The 14497-nt window shown below is 50.7% G+C and overlaps 1 protein-coding gene across 1 annotated transcript in view; it reads left to right on the top strand.

Moving 5' to 3' along the window:
* Positions 1–14497, top strand: part of EXOC3L2 (exocyst complex component 3 like 2) — a 51221-nt gene that overhangs the window by 29073 nt on the left and 7651 nt on the right. The window contains exons 5-11 of the mRNA XM_033158560.1: positions 269–379; positions 2068–2168; positions 4016–4126; positions 4807–4942; positions 7694–7816; positions 9442–9597; positions 13613–13734. Of these exons, the coding sequence (XP_033014451.1) occupies positions 269–379; positions 2068–2168; positions 4016–4126; positions 4807–4942; positions 7694–7816; positions 9442–9597; positions 13613–13734 (860 nt within the window). The remainder of the gene's footprint in view (positions 1–268; positions 380–2067; positions 2169–4015; positions 4127–4806; positions 4943–7693; positions 7817–9441; positions 9598–13612; positions 13735–14497) is intronic.

Here is a 14497-nt window from a genome sequence, read left to right as displayed (position 1 = left end):
AGCTGTGGGTGGCTGCTAGCCAGATTGCTGCTGAATGTCAGGGGCTGGGAGCCACAGGAAGGGAGAGCATCCTTGCTTGCAGGTTTCCCATACCGGGCATCTGGTTGGGCACTGTGGGAACACGATGCTGGGCCAGAAGGGCCACGGGCCTCATCCTGCAGGGCCCTTCTTACATTCTTAGGGTGGCAGGAATGTAGACAACCCGCCGATTTCGCCCGTTCTCTCCCCGGCGCGTGCCCCCTACGCGCCTTTCCGTGCTTGTTTGTAGGCAAAGATCACCGAGGACATGAGCCAAGAGCTTGAGAAGGAGGAGGAGAGGTGGGCGCAAGAAGACGCGGGCGACGGCTTCCAGTTCGGCCTGTCTGGCAAAGTCATACTGGTAGGTGGGACACTTGGCCACCCAAAGGAGCCAGCGGCTTCGCCCGAGCCTGTTGGATTTCTGCCTGCTTGCTTCGCCCTCCCCTTCGCTCTTCCTTCACATCTGCATGGAGCTTCAGCCATTTACACTAATGGTCAATAGGCAGTGTTCTGAATCTTTCCCAGCCCTGCCCGGAAATGCCGGGGGTTGAACAGGTGTTCTGGCCCTTGAGCCATGTCTCTTCCCATGGAATTTCCCTTAAAAAAAAAAACCAGACCGGTTTCTCACTCATTCCTGTGACTTCTGACATGGGAGAATCGGAGGCAAACAAACCCGTTTCCTTGTGATACTGAGATCCTGGTTTTGCGTACATGCAGGTGTCCTTTTGGGCCAGCGTGCTTTCTCAAGTGTCAGCAGGAGAGAAGGCACCTGAGAACTGGGGGAGACTCGTTTGGTCCAGGAACACTATAGACCACCTAGAATCATAGGATCACAGAACCAAAGAGTTGTAAGGGGCCTCAAGGATCACCTAGAGCAGTCCACCGCAATGCAGGAATCACAGCTGAAGAGTCCCTGGCTGGTGACAACCCAACCTCCCAACCTTCCGAAGTGATCCGTTCCACTGTCAAACGGCTTTTACCCCCAGAAAGCTCTTCATCACGTTTAGTTGGCATCTCCTTTCTTGCCGTTTGAATCCACTGGTTCAGGTCCTGCCCACTGGAGTAGCAGAATACGAGTTTGCACAGCCCTTCAAATGCAATTCTGGGCTGCATCAATAGGAGTATAGCGTCTAGATCAAGGGAAGTAATAGTACCACAGTATTCCGCTCTGGTCAGACCTCACCTGGAATACTGTGTCCAGTTATGGGCACCACAGTTCAAGGAGGATACTGACAAGCTGGAAGGTGTCCAGAAGAGGGCAGCCAAAATGGTCCAAGGCCTGGAAACGATGCCTTATGAGGAACGGCTTAGGGAGCTGGGTATGTTTAGCCTGGAGAAGAGAAGGTTAAGGGGGGATATGATAGCCATGTTCAAATATATAAAAGGATGTCATATAGAGGAGGGAGAAAGGTTGTTTTCTGCTGCTCCAGAGAAGCGGACACAGGGCAATGGATTCAAGCTACAAGAAAGAAGATTCCACCTAAACATGAGGAAGAACTTCCTGACAGTAAGAGCTGTTGGACAGTGGGATTTGCTGCCAAGGAGTGTGGTGGAGTCTCCTTCTTTGGAGGTCTTGAAGCGGAGGCTTGACAGCCATCTGTCAGGAATGCTTTGATGGTGTTTCCTGCTTGGCAGGGGGTTGGACTGGATGGCCCTTGGGGTCTCTTCCAACTCTATGATTCTATGAGTCTATGTTTGAAGGCAGCTGTCCATCTACTCTTCTCCATGCTGAACATACCCAACTCCCGAGACTCGGCTTCCAGACCCCTTGATCATGTTGGTTGCCCTCCTCTGCACACCTTCCAGCTTGTTCGTACCCTTCTCAAACCGTGAACTGGGCACATGACTCCGGTACTTCCTCTTAAGAAAGACTTCACCCCTGCCCACTGTTGCCTGTTCCTTCCCTGCTTCATCTTTGCCCGAGATGTTCCCTCTCCTGCGACTCGAGGGTAGCTGGGTGGTAATCCTTTGGCACTGGACTGGGCAGGGTGGCTCTCCAAAGGCACCCATCTCTCGGTTTTATCACAGGCCCTTTCTCCCTCTCTACAGGTGCTAAAGACTCACGTAGACAAAGCCCCCCAGATCACAGAAGATTTTGGGAGGAGGATGGCGCATTGCTGCCTGAGCTGCCTGGCAGACTTCCTGCAGAGGTATGGACAGGCGAGGGGGACCCCGGGAGAAGAGAACCGGGCTCTTCTTTTCGCTGCGGGTTCGGTGGGGAGGCAGGGCGTGGTCAAAAGCCTTGCTTTTTAAATATTCCACCCGATCTGGAAGATCCGAGCTAATCAGAAATAATCCTGGGTAATTTGACAGCTTGAAATGCAGCAGATCTCTTGCCTCCATACAGATCCAAGCCTTGTTGACTGCTAACGGCATTTTGGGGTGGGCAAAGGGGATTTCCACAGGAATCTGATGTTGCCGGCCAGGCTCTGCTTTTTCTGCCTCTCCACATCTCCATCCTTATTCCAGACATAGTGATATATTGGTATATTGCAATGTTTTGCTGGTGATATATCACGATGTTGAGAACCAGCTGTTGCCCAGCTCCGCTGTTTGCAACTGCTGGGTGATTTGGTTGAGGTCTGAGCTTCTATCTGACAACGACTCCGCTCCCTTTCCTGGGCTGAACACGCTGCTTTAGATACACAAATAATGTAACTGACAAGTAGAATAAGAGATGAAAAAGCCTTTAAAGAAGATTGGCAATGTTTAGAAATTATCGCAAGCATATTAAAAGGTTGACAGCGATAGAATAAATTCAGCAGTAACAGCTAATGAGATATGAAAACGAGACAACGAAAATATAAGGATTAATGAGAATATGCGATGGAAAAGAAAATAAGCAAACCATGGAAAGGATTGGGGGGGGGGGAAGCAGAAATAATAAGTAGAGGACTTCATATACAAAATCGGCCAGGCACAAGAACAGTTTTTTCCCTTGTGCTATTAAATTGCTAAATTCGTAGCTGTATAGCTGAAGGGGAGGTAAATTATGGGCAAGGCCATCTTAAGCCCAGCTGGTGCCCTGGTGCGAAGATCCTTCTGCCGCCCCTCACGCTCCGCTGGGCAGGGCTAGGCGCTGCACAGGGGAGGGTTGCAAACCTCCCCCCACCCCCCGTTTTCCCGCCGGCCTGGGGAGGGGGGAATCGTCCAAGGAAACCAAAGCCGGAAACCATGACTGACATCAGCACAGAACCAGAGTGAGAGGCAACAGCAGAGGGATGTGGTTTCCCCCTTCGTTGTGACTCCCTCCAGCGAGGGGACCCCCTTCACCCTGGCCGCTTGGGGGGTATCCGGAGCCCGACACCGCCTGCCCTGAACCGCTCTCGTCGCAACCGCTTCCCGTGAGAGACAAACACGTGGGGTGGCACACAGGAGGCAGCCGGGGCTGGGGTGGGGTAGGGAGTTTAGGGACACACACCGGGCGGTGGCAGCAGAATGGCTTGCCGTTTCCATTTCAAACTGGCCGCTGAGGACCAGGGTCATCCCGGGGTATAAATAGCCACTCCGTAAGGAAATGCCAGCAAGGTGGAGCCAGAGGACAAAGCCCCCACCCCACCCTCGGAGTCAGCCAGGGATGGGGAGCCAAAACTATTCTTAGCAGGTCTGCTTCCTGATGCGCCTGTTTCAGAAAGCTGGGTGTGTGTTGTTGTTTGTCTGAATGGGATGCTCATGTCCTCTGGGGACGCGAAGACCAGAGGTTCACCGTGGGGCTGCTACCCCAGTTAACAGCGGGGGGTGGGTGGGATGATGGGGGCTTGGAAGAGCCACCTACTGGTTTTATCGCCCAGTGAGCTTCCTGGCCGAGGCGGGATTTGAAACCTGGTCTGCCAGGTCCGACCACTCTGGGCCACGACAGCACCACCGGCTGTGGATGGTTGTGGGAAGATGCCGCGAGGCACGGCGGGTGGGAACAGGTGCCTTTGAGCAGGACTTCTTCGCACCACCTGAATTTCCCTCTGCCTTTCCTCTCCCTCTTTGCCTTCCCCCCCTCCAGTTTTCAGAGAAAGGTCGAAAGGTTCCACGAGGGGCAGATTGAGACCACCCTCACTGCCGATGCCTTAATGGACCGGACCATCATGCTCATCAACCACTGCCCACCTTTCAGGTAAGAGACCGACTCTCGTCCCCCGTTTAAGCCTCGAGTGCCAGGGGGAAACCAGAGAAGCCGCAGTTCAACCCCTTCTCCTCCGACCCCCACAGTCGTTGCAAATTCTCCTGTCCCGTCCCCCCCACACCCATGTCCTAACCCGATGTCTATCGGCCTGAAATCGGATCCCCTCCATGACATCAAAAGGCTCACCCCCACTTCCAGTGGCGTAGGAAGGGCAGGGCGTAGGGGGCGGTGCGCCCCGGGTTCCAGGGGAGAGGGGTGACACTCGGCAGCCCCTCCCCAAACCGAGCCCCGGCACCCGGTACCCGTCCGCACTGCTTTACAGATGGACGTGGCAGCCCCACATGCCGCCAGTCGCTCGGCGGCTTGCCCGGTCGCCATGGGAGCAGCTGTGCCCGCTCAAATGAACTGCGCATGTGCGGCATTTCTGCGCATGCGCACTCAGTCCGCTGCCCATTTCACCCCCTGTTTGGGTTGTATTGGGTACTCATTCGTTTTCTCGGATCTGAGAGCTTTTCTCCTTTTGCGGCAATCGAACCGTACCCGCTGAACTGAAGCCCGGTCAAGCAAAATCTCTCTCTGGATTTTCCACACGGTTCTCCGCCCGTGCCTCCTCCCCATGGCGAGAATGCAGTCCCTGTGTGCTGCCCCGCTGACCGGAATCTCTCCTGCAGGGATTACGTGGAGCGCTTGGCAAGGTTCGGCCACCCCGAGAGCGAGGCAGTGAGGTGCCAGGCCAACAGCTCCCTCGACAGAGTGACTCGACTGTGCAACAGGGTGTTGGCCGACCACCTCTTTCAAAACCTCAAGGTATTGGTTTCGGAGGAGACCTCCCCGGAGGGATGTTAGTGGGAGCAGACTGCGGGGAGGGAGAAATCGATGACCTCGTCCAACATGATCTCGGGTTGGGTGAGGAATGTTGGGGAGAAACTAAAGCATGGTTGAACTGTGGAACTCATTGCTGCAGGAAGCAGTGATTTCACACACCCCACCCACCGAAGACGGCTTTAAAAGACAAATTAGGAGAGGGCTAAAGATGGCCACTAGCCACAATGGTCAGAGGCAGTTGCTTGAAGTCACAGGAGGGGAGAGAGCTTGTGTGCTCGCTGGTTTCCCAGTGAGGCATGTAGTTGGCCTCTGTGTTCAGCCTGTGTGGGGATTCTTTTGCTGGCGCCTCCCGTGTGCTGGACGAGATTGACCTCACACGGGGTGCCAGTTGCAAGGGAAGGCAGCCTGCGGACGGGACGGCCGGTAATTCCGGAGCCTGCTCACACCGCGCCGTAAACAAAGAAGAACCGCTGGCTGCAATCTGAAGGTTTTGAGTTCTGTGAGTTCGAGGAAGGTTGCCTCGTTGAAAATGGTTGCAAGCGTCTGTCTGGTCCAAGAAACTCCGAAGAGGAAAATAAAGCTAAAGGTGGCCAAAACTGAACGGCCAAATAAAAGGTTTTTAAAAGTAAAATAAAAATAAAACTACGAAGACTGCAGTCTGGAGGGGAACGGCTTTAGCTGCCCTGCGTGGCTGGATGGTTTCGCTTTCACTTTGCCTAGGCCTGTCACGCAACGTTCTTCTCACTGGGCTTTTCCGCGCGTTCTCCACACCACAAACAGGGAGCGGCAGCTTTTTATTGAGAGAACAACCAACGTCATAATCGATACACAAACCAATCACAACACTGTTGCTGCCCTAATTTGGGCGGGAAGCAGATTAACTGACCATTACCAAGTTCAAAAGTTTGGAGCCAATCAACTCTGCGGAAGGATCCCAGCGGCAAATAGCCTGCCGGATCCTGCTATCACTTTTCCTTCCAGGTGGGAGGATACAGTAAAATTAAGCATAATCAAACACAATCAAACACAAATAAACAAAGGTGCAAGCACACTTGAAAAGCATATTCCCACAAGCCTGTATTTGGCAAGCAGATGGGTTCAATCCCTTGACATTTGCAGTTTAAAAAAACAACAACAACACACAGATCAGGTTGTAGCAGGTGATGAGGACTTCTTGACTCTGCCCGAAACCCTGCAGAGCTGCTATCTGCCAGGGCAGAGAATGCACAGCAGCTGCAGTTTGTCCAGGAGGACTTGAAAATACTGCATTGCAGGGGGTTGGACTGGATGACCCCTGGGTTCCCTTCCAACTCTACAATTCTATGGTGCTTCCCATCAGCTTGAGACAGATCAGCCACCAGCCACGGTGACTTATGTTCTCCCTCCACCGTTGGAGGCAGCAAGTCTCTGGATACCAGTTTCTGGGGGTCGCAGGTGGGGAGAGACCATGGCTGTTGTTCTCAGCTTCTGCTTGTGGGGCTTCTCGGGAGAAGCACCTGGTTGCCAGAGGCATCCCTTGCTCCCTTGGCAACTGCTGGCTCTCTCCGTCTTCCTTCGTGATTTCCCCCCATCTCCCTGGGCCTGTGCCCATGGGCGGGGGCCAAAGAACCCCAAGGTATAACCCCAGGCTGGTTGGCCAGTGGCCAGGTCCACATAGCTGTCAGGTTTCGGATTTGAAAATAAGGGATCAGCACCCTCACCTGTCCCAGGGACAGTCTACGGTTCTCAGGGACAGTCCACGCTGCGGTAACCCCCCCCCCCCCAGGCTACAAATTAATTTACACCAGGAAAGAGCTCCCAGGAAAGAGAAATCAGGGCAGAGAAAAGAAAGCACTTATTCACACAGCATACGGTTCACCTCTGGAACTCCCTGCCACAGGGAGCAGCGATGGGCACCAGCTTTAGAAAAGGATTAGGCAAATTCATGCAGGAGGAGAGGACCACTGATGGCTTCTGGCCAGGTTGGCTCTGCTCTGCCTCCAGTTCGGGGCAGCAATGCTTAATCTGAGAACCTGTTGCTGAGAAACATTCGTCTGTTTTATCTTCTTCTTTATATATCTGTCTGTTTGTTGTTAGGTATTTATATTCCACCTTTTTCTCCAAGGAGCTCCCTGGTCCTGTTGTTGTTCAGTCATTCAGTCGTGTCCGACTCTTCGTAACCCCACGGACCAGAGCACGGCAGGCACCCCTATCTTCCACTGCCTCCCGCAGTTTGGCCAAACTCATGCCAGTCGCTTCGAGAACACTGTCCAACCATCTCATCCTCTGTCGTCCCCTTCTCCTTGTGCCCTCCATCTTTCCCAACATCAGGGAGTCTTCCCTGGTCCTAGTCCTCATTTAATCCCCACAACAGTCCTGTGAGGTAGGCAGGCAGGCAGGCAGGGCTGAGAAATGCAGGGACCCAAGGAGTATCTCCGGACTCCAACTCTCCTTCCCGGAAATAAGGGAAATTTAAGGGATATCAACAATAAGGGATAGCAGCGGGAAACGGCTTGGAATAAGGGAGATCCCCGCAAAAGAAGGGAGACTTGACAGCTATGGGCCAGGATACTGGACTGATCCGACAGATCTCCCTGTCCTCAGTGACAGCTGAAGCCGCTTGGAGCTGCTGTCCGAAACAGGCGGAGGAGGGACGCCGGATTTGGGAAAGCCAAGGCGGGCAGATGCGGCGCTAGATGGGTCGAGGGTCAGAGTCGTGTTCTCACTCCTCCTTCCCTCCTCTGCCCCATACAGCCCCACTTCCAAAAGCTGATGAAAAGGAAGTGGCTGAGCAACTCGGAGGCCTTCTCCACCATCATGGGCACCCTGGAAGAACACGCCCAGAGGCTGAGGAAGATGAAGCTGGAGCCGTACCAGGTGAGCGGCCCTGCCAGGAAGGCAAAGGGCACTGCCCCCCCCCCCGGCCGCACAGGGGACCCAAGCCATTGCTGCAAAGGTCAGGCCCTGGGTCTGCATGGAGATGCTACACCTGGCCTGTTTTTCTCATACCAAGAACAAACTTAGTTGGTCTCTAAGGTGCTACTGGAAGGAATTTTTTTTATTTTGTTCCGATGACTAGTTGGTGGAAGCCACAGGAGTGGGCAGCGGTCTTGCGATGCCACCTGCATGGCCTCCTTTTACCTCTGCGTGGCCTCGCTTGCGCCCAGCCGCGATCCTGTCTCTGATCTCGCTCCGCTGCTTCTCTCTCTCTCTCTCTCTTTTTTACATTTATTTAAAACAAAATAAAAAATAAAAAAATAAAAAAAAATCCTTCCAGTAGCACCTTAGAGACCAACTAAGTTTGTTCTTGGTATGAGCTACTGGAAGGATTTTTTTATTTTTATTTTTTATTTTATTTTTACTATTTTTATACTTTTCAGATATACGCATTTCACTGGCTTTACAATCATTTTGACATTTCAAAACTGGACTTCCTTCCCCCTCTTTCTGCGGCTCCTTAAATTGATTTTCAATACCTTCTGCATATCCAGATTCACTTAACCTACTCATTTATTTATCTTCTTTAAATAGATACTCTTAGGCTGGTTATTACAATTATCCTGCCAGTGCTTTTATCTGTTTACAATTCATCTGTAAATGTTCAGCAAACCATTTCCACTCTTTTATATAAAAAAGTTTGTTATCTTGATTTCTTATCCTTCCGGTAACTTTCGCCATTTCTGCATATTCCATAGGTTTTTGCATCCATTCTTCCTCCTTTGCCTGGAATTCTTCTTCTTTCCATTTATTTACCGTATTTTTTGCTCCATAAGACACACTTTTTCCCTCCTAAAAAGTAAGGGGAAATACCTGTGTGTCTTATGGAGCAAATGGTGGTCCCTGGAGCTGAATTGCCCAGGGGCCAAAAGAGGATCATGCTTTTTATTTTACAAAGAGAAAAGGGGGTGTTGAAAGGACCCCGCTCAGCAGCTGATCAGCAAGAGATCGGGGGAGAGATAAGAGCCCTGGCTCCCTTTCAGCCCCGCCCTCCTTTGTTGAATGTGCTGCAGAGGGAGGTTGTTTGTTTCCCCAGCGACATGGGACTGGCTGATTAGATTATCTGTCTGGAAACAGTAGAAACTGCTCCCTTTCCTTTAGAAGCTGCAGAAATGTGAGTTGAACCCCATAAAAATGGGGCTTTTCCTCTTTGCTTTTCCCCCTTTGCAAAAGGAGCTTTGCTTTTCCCCCTTTGCAAAAAAAGCTGCAAAACCTTTAGCTGATCCTCAAAAAAAAAACCCAGGGCTTTTCCCTTTGCAAAAAAAGCTGCAAAACTTTTAGCTGATCCTCAAAAAACCCAGGGCTTTTAGAGGAGGAAAACCAGAAAAATATTTTTTTTCCTTGTTTCCTCCTCTAAAAATGAGGTGCGCCCTATGGTCCCGTGCGTCCTATGGAGCGAAAAATACGGTATTTTTTTTTGAGCGAGTACCATTCTTGCCACTGTAGCTGCGTACATGAATAAGTTTCTGTGCAATTTAGGCAGCTTCTTCCCTGTCTTTTGCCAGATGCTTCTGAAGGATGTGCACCGGCGGGTGCTCATCGAGTACGTCCGGCCCCTGATGCGAGTGCGGTTCGTCTGCACCACCTCCAAGATGAGGACCAAGATGGCAAACAAGCTGCGGCGCGAAGCCAAGCAGCTGGAGGAGTTCTTCATCCAGCTGGTGAGCACCAGGGGAGTGGGGTGAGGTGTGGGGGGCCCCCTGCCACCAGTTTCCAAAGTGGGGCTGGCGGTGGGAGAGGACAGGTGCAGAGGAAAGTGGTGCCCCTGTACCTGCCTCTACCCCAGGGGTCCCCAAACTAAGGCCTGGGGGCCAGATGCGGCCCAATCGCCTTCTCAATCTGGCCCGCAGACAGTCCGGGAATCAGCGTGTTTTTACATGAGTAGAATGTGTGCTTTTATTTAAAATGCATCTCTGGGTTATTTGTGGGGCCTGCCTGGTGTTTTTACATGAGTAGAATGTGTGCTTTTATTTAAAATGCATCTCTGGGTTATTTGTGGGGCCTACCTGGTGTTTTTACATGAGTAGAATGTGTGCTTTTATTTAAAATGCATCTCTGGGTTATTTGTGGGGCCCGCCTGGTGTTTTTACATGAGTAGAATGTGTCCTTTTATTTAAAATGCACCTCTGGGTTATTTGTGGGACATAGGAATTCGTCCTCCCCCCCCCTTCAAAATATAGTCCGGCCCCCCACAAGGTCTGAGGGACAGTGGACCAGCCCCCTGCTGAGAAAGTTGGCTGACCCCTGCTCTAGCCATTGCTTTATTGCTTTTTATTTTCAGAAGTAGATCAAACATATCAATGCAATAAAGAGAACAGAATCACAAAAAGGAGAAGTATGTCTGCAAGATACTTAAATCCAGTCAGTAGAGACCATTAGGAATGCCAAATATTTCATTGCACCGAGGAGACGGAATCCTGGGTGCGCATCTGCATTTGTTGTGTATATTGTTACCCCTGGGGTAATTCCAGGGGTTCCCGGAGCTTACCCAGGGTTTGTGTGGTGTAGTGGTTAAGAGCGGTAGACTCGTAATCTGGGGAACCGGGTTCGCGTCTCCACTCCTCCACATGCAGCTGCTGGGTGACCTTGAACTGGTCACACTTCTCTGAAGTCTCTCAGCCCCACTCACCTCACAGAGTGTTTGTTGTGGGGAAGGAAGGGAAAGGAGAATGTTAGCCGCTTTGAGACTAGTGAAAAGCGGGATATCAAATCCAAACTCTTCTTCTTCTTCTTTTTGGAATTGAGGCACAGCAGAGACTGTGGTGTCTTTAGGATATATGGTTTATATGCACAAATCACGGCATTAGCACCCCAGGAGCCTTGCTTCTCCCATAGCCACAGTCTTGGACTGAACCAGAAACCAAGCATCTCTCTCTCCCAGCTTCTGCCAGCTTCCAGCTCAGCTCTCACACAAGAACAGTCTTTGCAACAGCTTTGTAACAATAAGATCGTGGGAGCCTGCATAGTCAACGTATTTTACAAGCTACGGAGCTTGTTTTTGAACTTAAATTTAGGTTTCTACCTTTGGAATGAAGCTTAATAAGAATCACGAGTTGGAATATTACCACTCACTATCTGGGAGTGTTCTTTTCGTTTCAAGCTTCTTATCCTCCCCCTATATTCAACAGCAACTGAGCTATCTTGAGTTATAATAAATATAATTTCTTTTTCCCTCTTCTGAGGAAACTGATAGATCATAACAGTGAAACGAGCTTTTTAGCCGGCAATTCGTCAAGGTTGTTTTGGTAGTTATTTTTGGTATTCGGAGTTATTTGTTAAGTTATTATTTTCCTTTGGATTAGTTTATAACTTTTTGAAGTGTTTTTTTTTTTTAGCTATTCTGCTCTCGTATACATTGGTTATTTAGAATCCTAGAATCCTAGAGTTGGAAGAGACCACCAGGGCCATCCAGTCCAACCCCCTGCCAAGCAGGAAACACCATCACAGCATTCCTGACAGCTGGCTGTCAAGCCTCCGCTTCAAGACCTCCAAAGAAGGAGACTCCACCACACTCCTGGGCAGCAAATTCCACTGTCCAACAGCTCTCACTGTCAGGAAGTTCTTCCTCAGGTTTAGGTGGAATCTTCTTTCTTGTAGTTTGAATCCATTGCCCCGTGTCCGCTTCTCTGGAGCAGCAGAAAACAACCTTTCTCCCTCCTCTATATGGCAGCCGGGTTAATAATTTAATACTTAATAATTTAAGTATTACTATATAAATATAGTATTGAATTATGGTGTTGGAGGAGACTCTTGAGAGTCCCATGGACTGCAAGAATATCAAACCTATCCATTCTCAAAGAAATCAGCCCTGAGTGCTCACTAGATGGACAGATCCTGAAGTTGAGGCTCCAGTACTTTGGCCACCTCATGAGAAGAGAAGACTCCCTGGAAAAGACCCTGATGTTGGGAAAGATGGAGGGCACAAGGAGAAGGGGACGACAGAGGATGAGATGGTTGGACAGTGTTCTCGAAGCAACTGACATGAGTTTGGCCAAACTGCGAGAGGCAGTGGAGGATAGGGGTGCCTGGCGTGCTCTGGTTCATGGGGTCACGAAGAGTCGGACACGACTGAACAACAAGAACAACAACAAATTTCTGAGTTCTTTTTTCAGCTACTCCTAAAACGCCTTGCATTCTTCTACCAAAGCGAAAGTCCTGCTACGTAGTCGGATTTCATCAGGCACCCGCACAGGGGTGCCGAAAGCTGAGATTCCTTCGGTGTCCTTTACCTCCAGTCACCCCCAGTGCCAAGGCATTGTTTTCCAGAGTTCTTTTCCCTTGTTGTTCTAGGAGGAGGAGCCGTGGTAGTAATTACATCCCCTTCTCTGAGAATCATTCAAGGCAGCTTGCTGCAAAAATAGAAGCAGTGGTGGTTGTTGTTGTTGTTTTTTAAAAGGTGCGATCAAAAACAAGAGCAGTAAAAATAGCAGGCCCTCAGAGGGCCGTAGCTCAGTTGGCAGAGTCTATTCCACATGCAGGAGGTCCATAATAATAATAATAATAATAATATTACAGTGGATGCTCGGGTTGCAAACGCGATCCATGCGGGAGGCGCGTTTGCAACCCACAGTGTCCAGAAGCACGCTGGCTTCTTCCCCAGTCTACCTCCTCTCCTGCCTCTGAATCTGGACTGCTCTCTGCCACAGCCTCTTCCTGCCCACCAAACCCTGCTACCCTTTCAGCTTCCAGCATCCCCTCCTCCTAGTCTGCTCCTCCTTCTCCCTCTGACCACATCCCACCACCCCTGGCTCTGAGCTTTCTTCCCTTGGGGGTTCCCCCCACTCCTCTGCACCCGGCCAGCCATGCCACAAAGGCAACTTGAAATCAGCCGAATTGCTGAAATCCCTTAAAAACGGTAAAATGATTGACATTAAAAGCCGGTCGGAAGAAAAACGTTTTCAGTGGCGCTCTACGAACAGCTCCGACCTTCAGACGGTTCTTCCTGGTGTTTAGTCCGAATCTCCTTTCTTGTAACTTGAAGCCATGGGTTCGAGTCCTGCCCTCAGGAGGGTGATGTGGTAGCCATCTTTAAATATCTGAAAGGTTCCCACATGGAGCAAATCTGGGTTGGACTGGATGACCCCCGGTTCCCTTCCAGCTATGATTCTATGAAAAAGATGGATGGCTGAGGGTGCAAAGATTATCATCTTCTCTCCCTGAAGCTGAGTTACAGGTGTCACTCAATATACCCCCAAAAGGTCAGGAAGGACGTGTTACTGCAGGTGCCCACACAGAGGAGGCGCCCAGCGGGGTGTTGGGTCAAACAAATCAAGACCAAATATTTATTATAGCGGTCCGTGACAAGCGCACAGTAAAACAAAACAAAATTAAGGAAGCATAAAACACGATAGGGGGTGCTGGGCGTTGTTCGCCAGATGCCGAGAGCCAGCGATGGCGGTGTGGTTAAAGCGTCAGTCTAGGACCTGGGAGGGACCCGGGTTCAAATCCTCCACTCACTGGGTGTGACCCATAGCAGGGAGTTCCAAAGGTCAGTTCTGATTTTATTTTGATTTCTCTTCCCCCCCCCAAAAAAAAGTCATTTCCTGGTGTTTGTTTTGCGGAGGCAGTTCATAAACTCTCCTGTCTCCTTGAGTCGGGCGAGGACGGGGTTATCTATAATTAACTCTGTCCCTTGCTTGACCGTCTCCTGTCTCCACCCCCCCCCCTTCCTCGCAGGAATCCACCTCATCCTGGCTGGACAAGGTTGTGCCACACCTGGCCGAGATCATTGAGCTGGAGGACATCGCCGCCATCCAATTGGAAGTGGGATTCCTCGCAAGAGATTTTCCCGACGTGCAGTGAGTTCCCACACTCACTTTTTCTGGGGATGGGGGGGCCAAACCTTCTTTAATTTCGGGGGGGGGGGTTCTTGTACCCATAAACATTTGCAGCAGAAGATTTACCTCATCTGAAGGCTGGGCAGGGGGGGGAACCAGGCAGCGTCTCATGAGAATGTAACATGGGCAGCAGAACTTAACAAGAGCTTGTCTGGGTTTGCCGAGTACGTAGGAAGACATCGACCCAGGCTATGGCGGCTGTGGGAAAATATGGCGAATTGCATGCTAGGAATCATTAGGATAGGAATTGAAAATTTAAGTCCCGAAATCATAAATGCCGTTAATGCAAATCTACGCTGCAGTGCGTGCCGTTCTGGTTGCCTCGCCTCCGAAAGGGATACTGTAGGGCTGGAAAGGGTTCAGAAAAGGGCCACCGAAATGTCCGAGGGGATGAAGAAAGGTTGAAGCCCCTGGGACTTAGAGAAGAGGCGGCATGACAGAAGTTTATTAAAAAAAATGTCACACGACCCAGAAAAAGAGAGGACAGAGAAAAGTTTTTCTCCTCCTATCATCGTTCTAGAACTCGTAGAACAGTCATCGGAGCTTGGACCACTGGAAGAGTCGGGGCAGATAAAAGGAAGTCCTTCCCCGTGCAGCGCAGAGTTAAACCGCGGAACTCCCTGCCACAGGAGGCTTTAAAAGAGGGCTGGGGAAATTCATGAAGGAAGAGAGGGCTGTCGAGGGCTACTACCCGCGGGGCCTTTGCTTATTCCTCTGTCTTTGT

The sequence above is a fragment of the Lacerta agilis genome, chromosome 8, assembly GCF_009819535.1.
Source record: "Lacerta agilis isolate rLacAgi1 chromosome 8, rLacAgi1.pri, whole genome shotgun sequence".
In the NCBI taxonomy this organism is placed as follows: domain Eukaryota; kingdom Metazoa; phylum Chordata; class Lepidosauria; order Squamata; family Lacertidae; genus Lacerta; species Lacerta agilis.
Note: the sequence above shows the minus strand (reverse complement) of the source record. Positions and strands in the feature narration are given on the sequence as shown.